Source organism: Synchiropus splendidus, chromosome 9 (genome assembly GCF_027744825.2).
Source record: "Synchiropus splendidus isolate RoL2022-P1 chromosome 9, RoL_Sspl_1.0, whole genome shotgun sequence".
Lineage (NCBI taxonomy): Eukaryota > Metazoa > Chordata > Actinopteri > Syngnathiformes > Callionymidae > Synchiropus > Synchiropus splendidus.
This window is the reverse complement of record NC_071342.1, coordinates 16471975-16491268: the sequence shown is the minus strand read 5'-3', so window position 1 is coordinate 16491268 and position 19294 is coordinate 16471975. Positions and strand designations below refer to the sequence as shown.

Here is a 19294-nt window from a genome sequence, read left to right as displayed (position 1 = left end):
CAAAAGGATGGGATCAAAATGCAGATTATTCATCATCAAATAAATGAAATCATGAATTGAGAAATATTTTATGCGAAAACAAACTCGATTACACAAATGTATTAGCAATCGCTAACACTTTGGAGAAGTCACCCTCTCGCTCTCGCAACTGAGTAGGTAAGGGGACTTTGATTCTGGTGCCGGTCGGGTTCCCATTGTCCTCGATCAGAACGACGTTGTTTGAGTCAAAACGGGCAGTCATGCGCGCTCCAGGCATTTTGTGACCAACAATTATTGCTGCCTTTTTTTGTCCTTTGATGGCCAGCAAAACCTTGTCCCCGACTTTTCCAACTCCGTTCTTGGTGTAGACGTGGATGACTCGCGGCGGTCGGTGGTAAGGTGTGTTCCCAAGTGTGCTATTGTCCACAACACGCACTCTGGTCATCTTTTGAATGGCTGACACCACCGCAGTGACGCTAAAAAATATGTGTACATGACAAGGTATTAGTCATACTACATATCTATGATTGAGTAGCATTTTGATCGCACGTGTCTATTTCTCACGACATTTATTTCGATTTGAAATTATAGACTTAAGACTTTTGTTTATTATCATTGCACAAAAACATATCACTGTATTATGGCAACGAAATTTCGGTCTGAGGCCTCCGGTTTCCAAAAACAAAAACTATATGTCCAAAATAAATAAATATCATATAAATACTAACTATATCTATATCTATCTATCTGTCTATTTATTATGCTTAAAAGAACATATATTTCACACAAACACCGCAATATCAACTTCTGATTTCTTAATGATGACAAAGTGTACTTTAAATTGCGTCTTAAATTACTTAATCTCATACCTGAAAGTCCTCTGGTGGTTCACATGTTGCGACGCTGTGATGACACCAGAAAATGTTCTTGAAAACAGCCGCAAAGCCATGACTTTATTCAAGCCTGCGCAGGAGAAGAGCGGAGACATAGCATTAGCAGTTAGCATGAGAGACGGTACGACTAGAAGCTGCTCTGCTGGTGTATCAGGGCTTCGCATGGGCGCAGCATTTTACAGTCTAATAAACACCCCATCTGCTGAAGGTTACGGAATTAAATGGAGGGCGTAATAGAAGAAAAACAATAGTTACACTCACCCTTCTATCACGCTTCATTCCAATGTCAAAATGCGTCATCAACATGCGACAACTGGGTTCCGTCGCATAAAAATAAACCGATTATTTAGAAGAGATAAAGAGCGATTTCTCATTGTATTAAAACTGTCGCTTCTTAATTTCGCTGAAGTAGATAAAAAATCAAAGACAAAAAAACGGACAAAAATAATTATATATAAAAGGCTGCTCGTAGTTGTAGTTCCTCGCTGTATCCGCTGCGTGGCAGTAGAGGCGATAAGCGTCTGGACATTATTTTCATTATCAGTCAGCGGCAGACACTTCTGCTTTATAAGATGCTTCTTCAGTCTCAGCAGTCTGTAAAACAGTATTGCGACACCAGTGTAACCTCTATTTTTAACACCCCAAAGCGCCGTTATCTGTGAGAAGCTGGCTGCCCAACAGGGGACCAGACTATACAATTTGTTGTATTATTTAAATGTGTTTATCTTCAGAACCATCTGAAGCCAGTCAGATACTCCTGAAATATACTATCTAATCCATGCTTTGAAGATTGTTTTAAGCTTAATGAATCAAGCATGTGGTTAGTTGACCACAGTTATGTTAACTCTTGATCCTAATAGTAATAATCTAATGACAGTATTTTACGTGTATGAACTTTTTCTTCTGCTCCACAGAGGTCACTATGGGTCACAGCTATAGACCTGGAAGTCAAGAGGCCCTGTGTTCCCTCTGACTAGAAACCTTCTCCTTCTCAAGACATGCCTAGGCCAAATCTTCACCATGCCCTAGGTCTGCCCCGATGTTTCCTACCGAGTGGAGATGTCCAGAAAAGCGGAATAAAGTGGTGTAAAAGAAGCCTAAGTGACCTCAGCCAGCTTCTTTTAATGCGTAAGAATAGTGGTTTCATTTCTCCTGGAAGACAAAGCATCTCTAAGAGAGAGTCCTGCCACACTGCACAAAAAAACATTGTATCCAGAATCTCGTTCCTCCACTTACTGCCCAAAGTTTGTGGTGGAGGTTGACGCATATATCCACTGGTGAACTAAGAGCTTTGCCCCTTTGCTCTTTCCTCAGCCATGACAGACCTATACATCAGACATTTCACTCATGCACCTGCTGATCTTTCGCTCCATCTGCTCTTTCTACTTTTTTTTATTATTATTTATTAGCCTCACCCTAAACTTTTTACAAATTAAAATTAGATCAAATGATTAATCCCAACTGTGACACCAAGTTATTGTAAACAAGGCGGACCGCAGGGTTTGTCAGTCTATGATGAAGCCATGACATTTACAATCCAACAACAGACGAGCAGCTCACACAATATTTAAGTAAATAATGTGAGCAACAGAATTTACTTTTGGATTATTATTATTATGATTGTTTAAATATGACTTGGCAGGAAGCAAAGCAAGTTTGCTTTTGTACCGACCTTGTGATAGCTGAATACGTGGTCATGGTAAGGTTGTTTGATGGGTTTATTGTAAATTATAATAGTGAATTGAGACTATTCTGTGACGTTACCGCCCGTGACGTCACTCTCCCGGGTAGGCCCCGCCTCCGCACTGGGCTGGTGAGTCGCGGAGTTGTCGAACCGGCTGTCACGCCGACGCCACTGCGAAGTTCTTATTTCTTGTCAATATTGTTCTGAGCAACTGGCCCCGCATGGTGGCAATCCTGGAGACTTGTGTCCACAAGCCGGGTGCGTCGCCGTGAGACGTTTGGGAACTTTGACAAGGCTGTCGAGGCTGGCTCACCTAAGCTTTAAGTGTGAGTCTCTTCTCTGTTGAGTGTCAAAACAAGGTAAGTGTAGCTCAAGTTCTTATCAAGATCGGCCTTGACTCTTCTCCGTATTGAGGTGCTAACAGTCTCAATCCACCTTTATCTTGTATTCTGACTCTTGACACTCCTTCCTGGCGGTCGACGCCTGGGCATGTTTGTTTTTTTTATCATTACCAATTCGCCTGTTCAACATCTTGGTGGTTTTATTCCTTTTTTGTTTTTCCTTTTTCGTTTTTTTGTCACTATAGTCGAAAACAGCTTCCTGTAACAGATTCCATCGCTACATGCTCTTGTAATTTCGAGCTATTCTGACAGAAATGTGGCCCTCTAAATTGAAAAAAAAAAAAAAAGAAGAAAAGGTGGCAGTAGCCTTTCGCTTCTGTTTCCATCATAACTGGTTGTTGCTGCCGCTGCGATCACGTGATATACACTCCATCACCTTGATGGGAAAACATTTCATTTTCTTGCCTCAGATTGAGTCTCATCCCTTCCACTTGAGATGCAATACAAAGATAGTTCGTCATCCCTCACTTACTTGCTGATACTTGCTTACTTAAGTGTAATTCAAGACCTCGATCATAAAACTAGAAATAAAAATTCTATAAAAAAAATAAATACGTTGTGCTTAATATATCCGAAAATTCATGTCGTATTCCGGAATCCAATCATCGAAACAACCTGCTGTAACTTAGTTATTTACCATAAAAGGCACCAAAAAAGGTGAAAACATTACTTGCATTGCCACTCCTGCACTGTAGGCGGCGGTATGCATCCGAAGTTGGTATCAACGGCTGTTAAATAAACAGAAGAAGGCCGCTTTTGATTAAAAGTTTTTAAAGGCGGCGGCAGAAGAACTGGACCAGAGGTTCAATTAATTCAATCAAATTACAGTTCCGCGTTTACAACCGAGGTCTGGTTGAGTTGTGGGCGTGTGTCTATTTCCCTGTCACACGTCTTGAAACGCTCCATTAGTTAACAGCAAGTTACGTTAGGGAGCTAAAAGCTTAACGGCTAAGTCTCCAACAACACGGTAAGCCTCGGTGACTTCGTGTATTAACCGCTAATGTCTAAAATACAATTCATTCATCCGCCGCTTTTTACATTTCTACTGTATGTGTCACTTGTTTTGTGTTTGGACTTGTTGCTGGTTTACTGTCAATTTACCAAATGATCGATTTAACGATGAGCAGCCGACTGTATGAATTTAGCGATAGCAACATTGAAGCTAATGTAGCTGTGGTCTTTAATGGGGTATGTAGCTGATGAGAGTTGTATAATACGTTGTTAATTCTATCGAGGTGTTTTTGTTCAGGATCGGTCTAAAAGTAAACATTTGTTTTGGACCTATCGTGATTTAAAAGTCGTATTAAGTACAAACCTCGACTCTTTCTTTCACTACACATAACCGCTACAGTACATTTACAGCTTTGTTATGTAAAAAACACCAAACCTTTGTGTCAGGGTATGTTTATTAATCATTCATTGTCTGACACGCATTCCTTGCTTGAATCAGTTTCAAAAAATCTACCCGTGTCTATGAATTATAGACACCATTTAAACTAGAACTGGATACACTCATGTGTACGATGTGTATTACATCATACGTTGACAGCTATAATGTGTTGTTATTGAAGATGAGTACAATTTTGGTGTTTCTACTGATAGAATAGACTCGTATTTAACTGATTTTGTGTACCATCTAGAAATATGGACAAGTTAAGGAATGTACTTCATATTTTATTTATCTGTGTGGAGGCTAAAGCTTTTCTCGGTTTTGCATTTCTAATTTTTGGGATGGGAAGTACTCAGTGACGAAAATTTAAAATGATTCTTCAGTGTGGTCAGTTGGTCTATCGCTTCCGTTATTATTATTCCTAGTGTCACTATAATGTGTTAAATGTCATGCCATTCAAACTCGAAGAATTATTGTGCTTGCATAGACTGGTTTCAGTCTGAAAGTTTGGAAATAATTATTATCTTTTCCATTCACTTTTTAGGACAGAACTTAACTGTACTGTCTGAAAACTAAAGCTTTACAGAGTTACTTTTTACCTCCACACACAACTTTGACACACTCAACTTCACAATGTATTTGGAAATCCTTTAAAAATGAATTAAAAAGGACCAGCATCAAAACATCATAGACCATGATATTGCTCTCCTTTGTAGTGCTGTTGAATTGATGGTACTTGCTAATCACCTTTTAGTGTCTGCTGCCTGATGGAAGCTCAATAAATGGATGAACGAACACAAATGAACGTGATGGTGTGGCTAACACAATTCCTCTGTGATCTAGACAGACGGTGTTGTTCTCAGTCACGAGACAAATCTTTCTAAAAGTGATGGAAACATCATGATACTGAACGCTTTGCGTTGGGGACTTGAGACAGCAAAAGTAGAAAATATGATTTCGATTAAATATAACCACTTGGTATTGGAAATAGCAGGAACTCGCATCATGCAATTATATTTCTTGCTGACCTTGCAGTACTTTGTAACTATACTTGCCATGAGGTTCTGCTGAAAACATCACGCACCACAATATGAGTATATATATATATATATATATATATATATATACTGAGCCATTGAGATGTGTGTTCTTAAGGCTCTTTGCTGGGCTCAGTTGTGAATGTTAATCGGTGTGAGCAGTGGTGTTGGGTTCAGAATGCACAGCAGTCCTCTTGCAGGCACAGGGGGGTGTGTTGTGTCCTCCTTGGGCTGAGCTCGGTCCATTTGAACCCTGTGCTCTCTATCAGCTTATTGTTCAGCTTTAGCAGCATCTCGCTGAAGTGATGTCACAGCATTCCAGGGTCTGGATAAATGACTTAGTGTTAGGGCAGATGAGCAGTGTTGTTTGTGGTGCTAATTGTAGGTCAAAGGGGAAAACTGTAGCCGTTCAACCGTGCAAATACTTGCGTATCTGTAAAGCCTCCTGTGAATTATTCAGCCTGAAAATAAAATGATAGGAAAGGAAGCTTAATCACAGGTAATAAGCCTTTAAATTTCATATGCCTTGTACACTTAATAGCTGCATACATAAACTGTACTTCATGAGTGTTTTTGCTTTGTAATAAATTATGAAATGTGAGAGAGTTGACCTGTCAATCCTGCTATTTGCTTTTTACCTCTTATCTTTGTGTCCCTGGGCGATCAGACCAATTTCAGCTGACCGCATTTTGGGTAGCACTCAGGACAGGTTGCAACGGTGCAGTCAGTCACAGAAGTCAAAAGACTAAATAAAGTGTTCTTTTAGAGTTGTGATAAAGTCAACCATATGGAATTGTTTTGCTTTATGGAGTTGATATGGTTGTGTAAACGTCCAGGAAATACAATGATGTGAGCTTTGTCCCGATCGGAAGTATTGAATGACCTTATCAGCTGGAAACATGCATGTCTTAACGTACTGTGGCAAACAAGGAACAGAAAGTGCCGCTTCAAACAAGCAGGTTTCAGTTGACATACGTGTGATCCACTGCAACATGTGACGCATGACAAGGCACATCTTGAGGACTGAGCTGTTTATTTAAGTAGCAGAGTCACATTTTAAACCAGACACTTGGAATAGAGCTATTCGTGTGATTTTATTAAAGCGACTTTTTTTTTTTTTTTTTTTACCTGCAGCTGAGGATTGTTTTTTTGCCCCCAACACTTGCCCCAATGTCTAACCCCATTATTGTTCCGCTTCTCTACAGGTTGGACAATGTTGTGGTGATTGATGCTGCTTCAAGTATTATTGTTCATGATGGCCTTGTTTGGGACACAAGCAGGCGCCAAGCCTGACAAGTCCCACGAGTCTCTGAATACATCATCAAGGGAATACTGCTACTCAGCGCGAATTCGGAGCACTGTGCTGCAGGGTTTGCCTTTCGGAGGTGTACCTACTGTCCTCGCTCTTGACTTTGTGTTCTTTTTGGTAAGATGTTGCTCCTTTGTTTGTTTGTGTTTGGTTTGATTTTAACAACTGCCTGTCTTGTCTCCTATGTCTCGTATTCTGTTTCTGCTACTCTGAGGTTGTGTCACAATATGCCGCGAGACTTCACAAATTGACTATAAAACTGGCACTGTGTTTAAAGGAATGGTGGTGGTCACTGGCGATGTTGGGTTTGACTGTGATGTAAATATGATGTTATGTACATCGCGTCCTCACATGCTCTGTTTTTGTTTTACTTTCAGGTGCTGTTGGCCTTTTTTTCTTTCCTACGAAAAAAGGCTTGGGATTATGGAAGACTGGCTCTTGTGACAGACAATGAACGGTAAATAAAGTACATAGTTCTTGGTTTTCTGACATTAAGCAGACAAACTGTCCTCAGCCTTTGCAACCAAAATGTTAAAAGTTGTGTAATTCATTGTTTTTCAGCTGACATGAGGCTATAAGGTTTTTACCTGTTTTGTATGGCCTGTTTGTGTCATTCACATCACATTATTACACAATATGTGTGATATCCTTCAGATTGCCTGCGACCCAAAGCAATTGCTCTGTGAGGCTTTAACACCTGATGTGGGCGTTAATAGCTTTGTCTTTGTTTCCACTTAATACAACCACCACTTAAAAAGTTAAAATTCTTTCCTTAAAGTAATCATTCAGCATTGGACGTGCATGTCTTACACATCCACAGTTTAACCCTGAAATGAAAGCGGAGCACAGTCTGTGAGGATACAAACACAACAGGATTCTACAAGAGACATTGCCCATCTCTACACTAATATAACTATTATATTTAAACATAAACAAATGATGATGTTGGACACAAACTCCAGTAACTGAGAGAACAGAACCGATCAGTAAATGAATTAAATTTCATCAAAAAGCAGTCAGGCTTTCAAGAGAGAATGGAACGTGTCAAACACATGTAATTTATTTATCTCCAGAATGGCAAAATGTATCATGATAATTTATTTAGCCTACATCGCCCATCCTTCGTAACAGTAACTGTAAATAATTTCATTTTTGAGGTTCTGATTTTGCTTTAAAAGCACTACATGACTGCTCAAGAGAATTCCAAAGAACTGAGCGGATCCCAGTTTCACACATTGTAGATATCAGAATGAAGGGTTGCTACTCTGGGTTGATGAAGTATCAGCATTCCTTCACCGAGCCTGCTGAAGTGTGGGAGACAGGAGACCTGAAGATAATTTATCTTCAGTAGACTGAAGATAAATACTCTGCTTTTAATACAAACCATGGGAGCACCATGACACTGCTCCATCACCTACATCCCCCCAAGTGTTTGTGGGATGTTGCAGCTCCACTGTTTTCGCAGCTGTATATGAATTGGGAAAGGCGGCCGCAGCATAGTGGAGCGATGGGTTGGAGCTAGAAGCTTGTTTTCTAACATGAACAATATGGTGTATCTTAAGCACTTTTTAAAGACACAGTCCTAAGCAATGAAATGTACATGGCATGGTTCACAGTAGAAACACATGGACGTGATGCCCATTGTGTCCACTGCCACTTCATCCTCATTCTAATGAACAGATTTGCTCTGTCTCTGCTTTTAACAGACGAGTGGATCAACGATACAGTCGTCTGGACGATCGGGAGTAGTACGTTCTGTCTTGTCAAACGCTCCTTCCGCCAATCACTAACAGCACAGATCGATAGTTTACGGTTGCTTTCCAAGGTGTTCACTAACTTCTCACTGGGCTTGTCAGTCTCACTTGCACTAACGCTGGAGGTTTATGGCATTTCCCAGCTTTCTAATCTGTGTGTTCTAATCTCTGCATGAACCTCTTGACGTAGGAGGTGGGAAGCTTACATGGAAAGGTAATGCTTGGTAGATCTGTCGTAGTTGTGTAGACGTAGTGTTTCCTCTGCACACATGACAAGTCTGGAAGAATGTGGGAGAGGAGCTCGCCGATCACAGCTGTAGGCTGCCTCCTCATTCCATGAGTGGTCTGATCATTCCTGGTGACGTCATTCCTCCATGCAATAACCCTCTCTCCCTGCTGGAATTCCAGCAGAGCCTGTGTTCTGGAACAATTATGTAATGTATAACAAATTGGTCTTCAGGGAACAAACTATTGTATTAAAGGAGTAATGGGAAAGAACCTGGCTCTCCTGGATGAACTTCCAAATGTCTCTGTCTCCTGTTCTGTGTTTATCAGTTGTTTTCATTTTTTTATCCAATCAAATATGTTGATTTCTGGCTCACTCATATGAAGAACATGTATCAATGTTGTCTCGCATTAAAATGTCTTTTCCAGTGCCTCTCCATCAGAAGCACCTGAACGATATGAACGACTGACCTCACTATGCAGTTCAGTAGATATTGATCCAAGAGACACTGTAAGTACTCTGTTGTTTCATGCTTTAACCTGTGTATTCTAATCAAAGATAAGAGTGTTGAGCGGTGTAAGATACTAGCTTCCCCATCTCTGATCATTTCTGCTTCCCCAGGGGGCCTGCTCTTGGTTAACTGCGGTTTTTCGCATCAAGTAAGGCCAACTGAGCGTGAACTAACCGTTTCCCAGTGGTGATATTTTTTAAAACAAATGTGACCTCTCTCTCTCTTTAGGGATGAGGAATTGAGGGATAAGTGTGGGGATGATGCAGTGCATTATCAATCCTTTCAGCGCCACATTGCTGGAGTTATTGGCGTGGTGGGCATTCTGTCTGTGGGCATTGTCCTGCCTATAAACTTTTCCGGAGATTTACTGGGTGAGTGGACTAGACTTGATTGCCAAAACATCCCTGGAAAGTATGAGCCTAAAGATAATCTTCTCCACTGCTTATTTTAGCTTTCTATGTCACTGTCATTTCTTTTGAAAAGCAGAATTTGAGTCATTAAAATCTAGTTTCTTTTTCCTACAGAAAACAATGCCTTCAGTTTTGGACGAGCTACTATTGCTAACCTCAGTTCAGAGTGAGTATTTCATTCGGAACCCCTTTCCGAAGAAAACCAATTCTCTGTGCCCAACCCTGGCTTCCGTGCACCGAGCTTTTCATATTTACCGAATCCATGCCAATGTGAGCTAAGCTGGCAATATAGAAGCATGTACATTTTCGCTGTACGTTAATATATTTGTATTTTAGTATACATAGTCAAATATAGTTTATTAAGTGCAAGTTCCTCTCCATTGAAAGATTGGTTCAAGGTGTTTGCATTATTTTGTCCAACCGCTGTAGAACTTGTGTTAGTATTTCCCTCAGCCAGCCAACCAGAAGTCCTGCTACCATGAACGTGTTTCTGATAAATTGAGCTGCAATTGAATATTGTCCGTTTTGGATAGTGATGTCAGGGCTTCTGCCAGGATTTTATTGGAACGCAGCCAATAAAGACACGTTTGAGAAACAATAAATCAGAGGGGAAAGTTTTGACATTTACTGAATTGGTGACAATTAAACGTTTTTTAACCAGGAGATGTAACTCTTCATATGTCGGGCCAGAATACACGACTTGAGTTCCACGAGCAACAGTCTTCAGTTATTATGATGTTTCTTTCGCGATTTTCCATGGAAAAACGCGCTGAACACAGCCATATTGAAGTCCACCTCCATGATGTGCTATGTGTTATCAGTTTGTTTCGATGTCATCACGTGAGAGTTCATCTTTAAAAAGAGATTATTTTTCTGATGATGTAGTGGCTCTCATTCAAGCTGTGGCTCATTAACATGTAACATCTTTTTTTCTCCCCAATAACAGAAACCCTCTTCTGTGGCTGCACACCATATTTGCTTTCCTTTATCTTTTATTGACGGTGTACAGCATGAGGAGACACACGTCCAAGATGCGCTACAAGGAAGACGACCTGGTGAGGGGCAGCAAAACCTATTCATAATAACTAGCAAAGTAGTTTTGTGAGTAACCTCTGCCCTGACTTCCGACAGGTCAAACGCACTTTATTTGTCACTGGAATCTCCAAACTGGCGTTGGAGTCAGATATCAAGGAACACTTTGAGTAAGCTCGTCACGCTTCTACATGACCCGTAATTTTGTTCTGTTGTTACGGCAGTAGCCCCGTACACGTATAGCATGAGCAGCGTGCCTTTTCCTGTTAAGCCATGTAGTGTTCAAATCCAACAATGGGACTCCTATACAGCAAATTGTCCATAATAGGAGCCGGATGAGCGGCATCATCCAAGTCATGTGGAATTGACTTTTTTTTTGAAGGCGTGTCAGGTTTTAGCCTCTGGCAGCTAACATTTGCATAGAACATTTCATGTTTAATTTCTGTATTGATTGTTGTCTTTTTTTCAATATTTAATTTTTAGAGCCGGTAGAAGCTGTTCTGTTTTAGATGCAGTTATAAATGCAACGTTCTGGTTAACCAAGTGTCTCCACAGAGATTCAAACATGATAAATGTATTAAATCACTGTGACAACTCCGTCCTCTCTAGGCAGGCCTATGAAAACTGCACTGTTGTGGAGGCTCGTATTTGTTATGACGTGGCCAAGCTAATGAGCCTTGATTCTGAAAGGTACGAGCGAAACATTTGGTCCTGTGATCAGGTGTCATTGCCAGAGACTCATCTTAGTTCAGTGTCACACAGCTGATGTTTTGTATGCAGGAAGAAGGCTGAGCGCAGCAAGAAATTCTTCCTCAACGTGCAGGCAAAGGAGCATGTTGCCCCGATGATAAACCCGAAACCCTGCGGACACCTCTGCTGTTGCATCATCAAGGGCTGTGAGCAGGTCAGACCCACCTCATGCACATAATATTTCAGTGTTTCATATATACAGCTGTATAGAGAAAGATGTATATATATACTTGTCGCTCACAGGAAGATGCAGTAAGTTACTACACAAAGCTGGAGTGCAAGCTCCGAGAGGAATACAGGAAAGAGCGTGAGAAGGTTAATGGGAAACCTTTGGGCATGGCTTTTGTCACGTTTCAAAATGAGGCCATCACTGCAACGTAAGTGCATGTTCGTGTGCTTGTTCTTCGCATGGTGGATTCACGTTGGCATGCTGTGTTTAGAATCTTGAAGGACTTCAATGCCTGCAAGTGTCATGGCTGGCACTGTCATCAAGAACCCAAAAGTTCTCAGTACAGCGCTGAGCTCTTGACCCCAAACTGGACCGTCAGCTATGCCCCAGATCCTCAAAACGTGCACTGGTAAGTGACTCAGACCCAAAATGAAGGCTGGGAGCTTCAGCGAGCAGCTGTGTCCATAACTGTGGGTGATCCCTCCGTGTTGGCCCCAGTGATACATAACCTTTGTCCCACAGGAACCATCTGTCAGTAGGAGGACTGGTCTGGTGGGTCCGCTGTTTGATCATCAACATTGTGCTCTTCATCCTGCTCTTCTTCCTCACCACCCCTGCCATTATCATCTCCACCATGGACAAGTTCAATGTCACCAAACCAGTGGAGTACTTGAATGTAGGTTCAATTTTGTCTTCATTGTTCTAGTCTGTCGACGAGCCGTAGAACGGGTAAAAGTGTGTCTACTATTAACGCCACATGCTGCTAACAGGCCTTATGTCTCTGTACTCCAGAATCCAGTCATTACCCAGTTCTTCCCAACACTCCTGCTGTGGGCTTTCTCTGCTTTACTTCCTACAATTGTTTACTACTCTGCTTTCTTCGAGTCTCACTGGACCAGGTACAGTTCAACTTTGATCCCAATATTTATGAATTAACGTCTTTGTCTTTGGCCAGACCTTTGATCTATTATTACTTCATGACTTATTCTGACCACAGGTCGGGAGAAAACAGAACCACGATGCACAAATGCTACACTTTTCTCATCTTCATGGTCCTGTTGCTGCCATCTCTTGGACTCAGCAGGTATTGCATGTCTTCGTTTTCTCCTCTCCTTTTTCATTTATCTTTATTTTGTAAAGAACTTGTACAAATGACCTTGTGTCTTTCCAGTTTGGATGTTTTCTTCCGTTGGCTGTTTGACAGAAAGTTCCTGGCAGATGCTACAGTCAGATTTGAGTATGTGGAGTTCAAGCTGCAAACTAATCGTAGCAAAACACACTATACTTTCATAGCAACTAAATCATTGTTTGTTTGTTTTTTAGATGTGTGTTCCTTCCTGACAACGGAGCCTTTTTTGTTAACTACGTCATTGCGTCTGCATTCATCGGTACCGCCAATGACCTCATGAGACTCCCTGGTCTGCTCCTCTATATGATCCGGCTCTGTCTTGCTCGGTCTGCGGCGGAGCGAAGGAACGTGAAGAGAGTGAGTCACTTCTCTAATTCTTGTCACAGTCTGCCTGTTTTTCTTTTGATTTTGTGCTGACAAAGTCATATTTATTTTTTGTTCTGTCGCTGTACAGCACCAAGCTTATGAGTTCCAGTTTGGCGCCAGTTACGCCTGGATGATGTGCGTCTTCACAGTCGTCATGACCTACAGCATTACTTGTCCGATCATCGTACCTTTTGGTAAGGCTAGCTGGTTGAAATCAAGTGCTGAGACGATAATGCAAGAAGATTTAGATGAGACTACTAAGAGGGAAGATATTACAAAAACTGTTCTCTTCAGGTCTCATGTACATCCTGCTGAAACACCTGGTCGATCGATACAACTTGTACTACGCCTACCTGCCAACAAAACTTGACAAGAAGATCCACCACGCAGCAGTGGATCAAGTTGTGGCTGCTCCCATCCTCTGCCTCTTTTGGTTCCTCTTCTTCTCGACTGTGCGCACTGGTAAGCCTCTGTATTCTCACAGCATATGTCAAGTCAAGTTCAATCACCATTGATCTCTGCAGGGTTTACGGCCCCAACGTCCATGTTCACGTTTGTCGTTCTGGTCATCACAATCATCATTTGCCTTTCCCATGTTTGCTTTGGACATTTTAAGTATCTCAGCGCTCACAACTACAAGGTAACATAGACATCAGAAGTGTGTAAATGTTGTCTGTTTTTTTTTTTTAACTATTTTAAGTTTGGTTTTCTAGATTGATTCACCAGAGCCTGAGACTTTGGACGACGGAGTCACAGTCTGTGACACTGCCGCCAACAAGACTGCAGTAAGTGTTTATAATGTCCCTGTCTTATGGCGCTAAGCATCATTGTATTTGAACGTACCACTGTGTTTTCTCCCCCTGCAGCAGACCTACATTGCAGAGATACTGCAAGATCCCAACTCTGAGGAAGCCGATTCAGGCAGCAGCAGGGATGACGGCCAAGGGTCCTCGCAGGACGAGGATATAATCAATGTGGAAAATGATTTGCTAGAGGGCTTCCAATCTGGTGAGGACAGCCTCATAATTGATAATGAAGTGTGGCGCTGATGCCACATCTGAAAACAAGAGAAAAGGCTTTGACTTTAGCAGTGCACTGAATATTGTAACAGAACTGACGTGACAGTTCTCCAAAGCATCTCAACCTCCATTGAGGGATATAGACTTTTGACTTTTGCATTTTTGGATTCTAAAGACTCATTCATTTCTGTTGATGTATTTTTGTATACCTTGTACAGGGAATTGCTAGCAACAGAGAGAGCATCAATGTAGTGTAGCCAAGACTCGACCATAAAATACCAGCACACGGACCTGCAGAGGAGAGAGAGAGCGCTAGAGAAGAAAGTCAGAAGCAGCGTCATGTCAGTATTTCTTCAGCATTGTCGCACTCAAAAGCGGACCAGCCCTTACAGCTTGAGTTTCACTGAGGTACAGTGCATTTATGTAGCTGTTGAGAGGTTGTAGAGCCTTTTTCCCCCCTCAGCACAACATGCTAGCTAGTTCTGTGATCGTGAAATGTTTGAATGTCTGCAGGCACATACGAATACTCAAAGCCAAATTTTAGTTCATGTAGCTCCATATGAACAAAATCTACTTATATAATTGATTTTTGGCAACAAACTCGACGATGAAATCATTTAAATTGGACACCTAATTTGTTTTTTTTTTGTGAGCCATGTAAACATTCATTAGACCAGAAAAGTGGTGCCCCCCCCCTTGTGTTCTAATAGAAAGGATCTGCACAATGTTAAATCTTCCCAAGTGCATGAACACACCAGTCTGGAAGTGTAACCGTTGTTCAGCTTTGTTGACACTGAAGTCGAACATGAACTGAACTGCTGTTGGACTGCTGCTACCTTCACTGCCCCTGGTGGTGGACCTTTGCTGCCACAGGAAGACAGACCCTGAACCTTCCACTTCCAAAACTGCTGTCCTCGGACGGAACTACAGACCTGTTGTATCCTTTTGTACATATTTCTTTGTTCATGTTTACGTCAGATGCAAACGTTTTGTCATTCACTGACTACTGAAGGTGATTTACCTCTCTGACTGGATCCCCTTTGGGTTTACACTTGTCTAGTTCTCAAGTCGTGTAACAGTTGTTTCTCTAGTGTGTTCTGATAGTGCCGCCCCTCTTTGTGATCATGTAGGTGGAAACAAGACATCTGCGTTAGTGGTGAGATAAAGCTTCTTTTGTAGCTAACGTAACACTAAAGGTTCCTTCTTACTCACTTTGACTTAAATTGTTTGCGCTAGAAAAATAATCAGTTTTACATGACAACAAAAGAAAGTGACCTGAGGGAAGACAATCCAGCTTCGTCATTAACACTGAAATCCTCGACCCTGCACAGTCGCCTCCCTTTTAAGTCCTCTACAGTACAGCTTTATAACTAGTCTTCTGGTGACCATACTAACTCAGCAAATCCCTGCATCAGCCAGAAAGATGAATGACTGCTTGGCTAACACAAAGTGATAAATCAGAATGTGAAACTAAAATGCTTTCCGCTGACGCTGTGATGTCCTCTGGGATTGTGAACCAGCTCCGAGAACTAGTTTATAAAAATGTGCACTAATCTACTTCAACTCGTATGATTGGCAGAAGAGCGAGGGGCGATAGTGCCGACCCTGCTGTCGCTCTTCCCGTCAGGAAGGGGTGATTTTGTATTTGTATACCTCTTTATTTTTGTACCTATGGAAAATGTATCAACAAGACACTATTCAGCTCTTAGTTTTTTTTTGTTTGTTTTTTTTTTTTTTACTGGATGTAACAATGCCACTCATTTAGACGACACTGGAAATGTCTCTTTCATCTCCTCCTTTTAAATGTTTCACTTGCATTTTATTCAGACGTCGGTGATACAGTTCGAGTGTTGTTTGTATGTTGCTCCACTACAGTCAAACCTCCCTTTTTAAAAATAATACCGTATTGGACTGATTTGTCATCTTTCTGGATGTTTGGATAACGATGACTTCCTGGGTGTTTTCTATGATCAGAAACCTTCTCCAACTACAACAATGTTCTCACACCTCCACATTGAATCCCTGTTTTTATTTCCATCCACCAAGATCACACAATCCAAAATCCAATCCAGCATGCATTTTGTTATTGATGTGGCATATCTGGAGCGATGCTTCCTGTTGAGGTTTCGTTGTTGAGTTGATGATCTGAGACTCTTCGACAGTGGACGGCCGGATACAGACATCGAGTCTTCAAGTGCCAAAGCTGTGTTACCCGCCCAAAATCCTGACACTCACCGTACATTGCTTCATTTTTGACCGACAGGAGCAAGATGGCCATTAACAAACAGTTAAAGCTCTTCATTTTGTTTAGTCTGGTGAGTGTTGCATGTGCCTGATGCCTAATACCCTCTCTGAGTCAAGTCCTTCACCTCGATCATCCTACCCAGTCACACGTATCCTTCACATCATCTTCCTCTTCATCTACCTGGTATCTCTGTCTCCGACATTCTTAGTCCGTCACTTTCTCCTCTCCACCTGTCCAAATCTCCTGCCCTGCTCATAGGCTATACTTTATTTATTTAGGATCTTCTCTTTTCTTCTGACTTCCAATTTTGCTTCCTGTCTCTCAACCAAACACAATTACAAACTATACCTCATACATACAGTTCAAGGTGATGTTTTACTATGAAGGACAAATGTAGCTACATTATTTAAAAGAAGAGGTCAGAAGATATACGGCTTGTCATTAGGGGGCGCTGCCTCTCACCTCACTACTCGCATAAAACCATGCGGATCATTATTTATTTTGTGAAGGAGGAAGAATTGTATATATAATTTTTTCGTTAATCACTACAAATTTGAGTAAGCGGTTGTTCATACTACACAATATTTTACCTACAAAGTATAAATTGTGCTAAAAAATTGAAACATGACATTGACCATCAGCAATCTCAAGTATTGTTTAATGCATCGTTGTTTTTCTGTCTGTTCATGAAAGTCTGTATTGAGATGTTTGACTGTGAAGCTGGCACAACCGCCCACAGACCCTTTTCTCAGCAGCCACCACTGTGTTTTTAAGGTATAAATGTGAAGAAAGGTGAGTTGTAGGTAATTCTAACCTTGTATTGTAACACTGTAACATGAATTCCATCGAGCTACAAATTGGGGTTAATAAAGAGTAACGCGGCATGCGGTGGGAGGTATTCTGGTTTTATTCAAATATTGTCGACATTTTCGTTCACTGCGAAACCAATGTAAGTCAGAACAAGGTGGAGACAGCTGATGCTCAGTGGTTATTCCTGTAAGACCGTGAACAGAGTCATGTTCTTCAGTTGCGGTGAGACAGATCTTTCATGACTAGCTAAAGGCTCTGCAGATATGTTTAAACACTGCTCATCATACATGGCTCTCTGGTAAGGCGTTGAAGTGAAATGTAAACATGTATATTCTCGTGATCTAAATCTCAGATGTCTTCAATCCATCAGTTTCAGCCTGCTGATAGAGGCGGTCAGCTGCGCCTCCATGGCCATCCGGTCGAATGTTCGACTCTGAGTCTGCAGCCTCACTTTCTCTCTCATGTAGGACGATGCCCGGGCTTGTCTCTGCGCCTCCTCCTGGATCTCTTCTCGTTGCCTCCTTAACCGCTCCCTCCTCCACTCCTTCATGGTGATATGGCTCTCCTTTATCCTCCGCGCAGCCTCCTCCTCTCTCTGGATTCTCTCCTTCAGCCTCTGATGGCAGAGCTGCCGGTGTGAGTTGTGCTGGTGGGTCTGTATGGCTCGGTTCTTCAGCTGGGCCGACGTGTGCTGGACGGCTCGCTCCATCTTCTGCTGGCTGAGCTGGACCAGGATCTGTCTGTGAGTGAGCTGCTGGATGTTCTGCAGCTGTGCCCTCAGCTGTGCTCTCTGGCTGTGCAGCTCCTCCTGGGCTGCTCGCTCCTGCAGCTCCTTCACACGCGCCTCAACCACCTGACCTCGATTCTCCCTGAAGTTCTGGAGCTTCTTCTCCAAGGCAGTCCTCATCATCACCTCCTCTTCCTCCCACTGTTGCTCCACCTGCCGCTTTAGGAGGATGTGTCGCAGCAGCTCCTTCTGATTTTCCTCTTGAAGTCGCTTCCTCTCTTTCATCTCCAGTAGGAGCTTGCACCGCCGTGCCTTTTGCTCCTTATCTACTGCCACCACTCTCTCCTTTTCTCTTCGTCTCCTCTCTGTCTCCTGCTTCTCTCTAAGTGACTTCTCCTGGTAGCATTTCCGCACCTGGGCCTCCTTCAGTGCAGACACAGTCTTCTCTCTTCGTCGGGCCTCCACCTCCTCCTTGAGCCTCCTCCAGCGATCTTCTTGTTGCAGCATCTCTCGCTCAAGTTGCACAACTTTCACCTTCTCTTGATAAACCCTCAGTCTCCGGCGAGCCGCCAGCTCCTCTTGCCAACGCTGCACACTCTGCTTGAGCTTCTTTCTCCTCCTCATCTCCGCCTGCCACCTCTGGTCCTCCTCTTGCCTTCGGGCCTGCGCTCGCTGCAGCTCCTCTTGAAGAGACACTTTCATCTGCTCCTGCTCCACCTGATGCTTCACCAGCATCAGAGCTGCAATCTTTCGGTCCTTCTCTGGTACGATCACATGCATCTTTCTTGCTATGTCTAAGGTGAGCTTCTCCAGTCTTCTCTCAGTAGCACGGGAGTGTTTGAGATCACCCAGACTAAAGCTACCAATGGAGCTCCTCCCTGGTTTGCTGTGACCTGCGACCGAGCATGAGGACCTGCTGATGGTCTTCCCCTTCGAGCAAAGATCAGCGTACAGAACTGAATCTTCATCTTCAGCTGGCTTCACTTTCAGTTGAGATCCTTGAACAAGCCCTTGAGGTCTGTTTGTCCCGGGCCACCTGCCACCTGCCTCCTTTATAATCCTCTCCCTTTCTTCTCGGCACATTTGCAAAAGCCTTCTCCTCTCACTTTCGTAGGACTGGTGCATGACTCGCACCGCCTCGATGGGTGAGCGGTGCTGCTCAGCGATCAGCTGGTTGAGGGATTTAATGAGGAGCTGAACAGGCTTGACTCCCAGTCTTGCACAAGATTCCAAGGAGCGAGGACTGGTCAGAACGTAGCGGCTGCTTCTTGCTTCAGGGGAGTCAAAGTTGGTCAAATCCAGGTGAGGCGTAGACCTCAGGTCCCCCATGATGACTGTGGACGGAGAAACAGCTCCAGGTGGTGCAGGAAAGTAATTCTCCTGCTCAGTCAGGTGATCTGGGATTAGTGTTGATCCATGTGATCAGTTTCAACTCCTTCTGCCTGCCTCAAGT

General features: G+C 42.7%; 3 protein-coding genes across 5 annotated transcripts; 1 reads left to right on the top strand and 2 right to left on the bottom strand.

Moving 5' to 3' along the window:
* Positions 1-54: 54 nt before the first annotated feature.
* mrpl14 (mitochondrial ribosomal protein L14) lies at positions 55-1193 on the bottom strand. Its single transcript, XM_053874804.1, has 3 exons — positions 1134-1193; positions 849-942; positions 55-455 (listed from the first exon to the last, which is right to left on the bottom strand). The coding sequence occupies exons 2-3, from the start codon at positions 926-928 to the stop codon at positions 89-91; spliced, it is 447 nt and encodes a 148-aa protein (XP_053730779.1). The 5' UTR covers positions 929-942; positions 1134-1193; the 3' UTR covers positions 55-88.
* A 2483-nt stretch (positions 1194-3676) lies between these two features.
* On the top strand, positions 3677-17587 carry tmem63ba (transmembrane protein 63Ba). Of its 3 annotated transcripts, none has more exons than XM_053875253.1 (25): positions 3677-3924; positions 6590-6810; positions 7071-7150; positions 8400-8441; positions 9102-9183; positions 9295-9332; positions 9413-9555; positions 9709-9760; positions 10541-10649; positions 10726-10796; positions 11236-11316; positions 11407-11530; positions 11620-11753; positions 11817-11954; positions 12068-12221; positions 12338-12444; positions 12543-12629; positions 12717-12782; positions 12869-13031; positions 13129-13234; positions 13335-13502; positions 13565-13680; positions 13754-13825; positions 13907-14048; positions 15190-17587. In XM_053875253.1, exons 2-25 carry the CDS (start codon positions 6613-6615, stop codon positions 15222-15224), a joined length of 2508 nt encoding a protein of 835 aa, XP_053731228.1. In that variant the 5' UTR covers positions 3677-3924; positions 6590-6612; the 3' UTR covers positions 15225-17587. The 3 variants fall into 3 exon arrangements, with proteins under 3 accessions (XP_053731228.1, XP_053731227.1, XP_053731229.1); XM_053875254.1 differs by lacking the exon at positions 15190-17587 and adding an exon at positions 14278-14996 and having other exon boundaries at positions 3678-3924; XM_053875252.1 differs by lacking the exon at positions 15190-17587 and having other exon boundaries at positions 13907-14996.
* On the bottom strand, positions 17232-19185 carry LOC128764954 (coiled-coil domain-containing protein 177). Its single transcript, XM_053875255.1, has one exon. It carries the CDS (start codon positions 19168-19170, stop codon positions 17473-17475), a length of 1698 nt encoding a protein of 565 aa, XP_053731230.1. The 5' UTR covers positions 19171-19185; the 3' UTR covers positions 17232-17472.
* Positions 19186-19294: the final 109 nt, after the last annotated feature.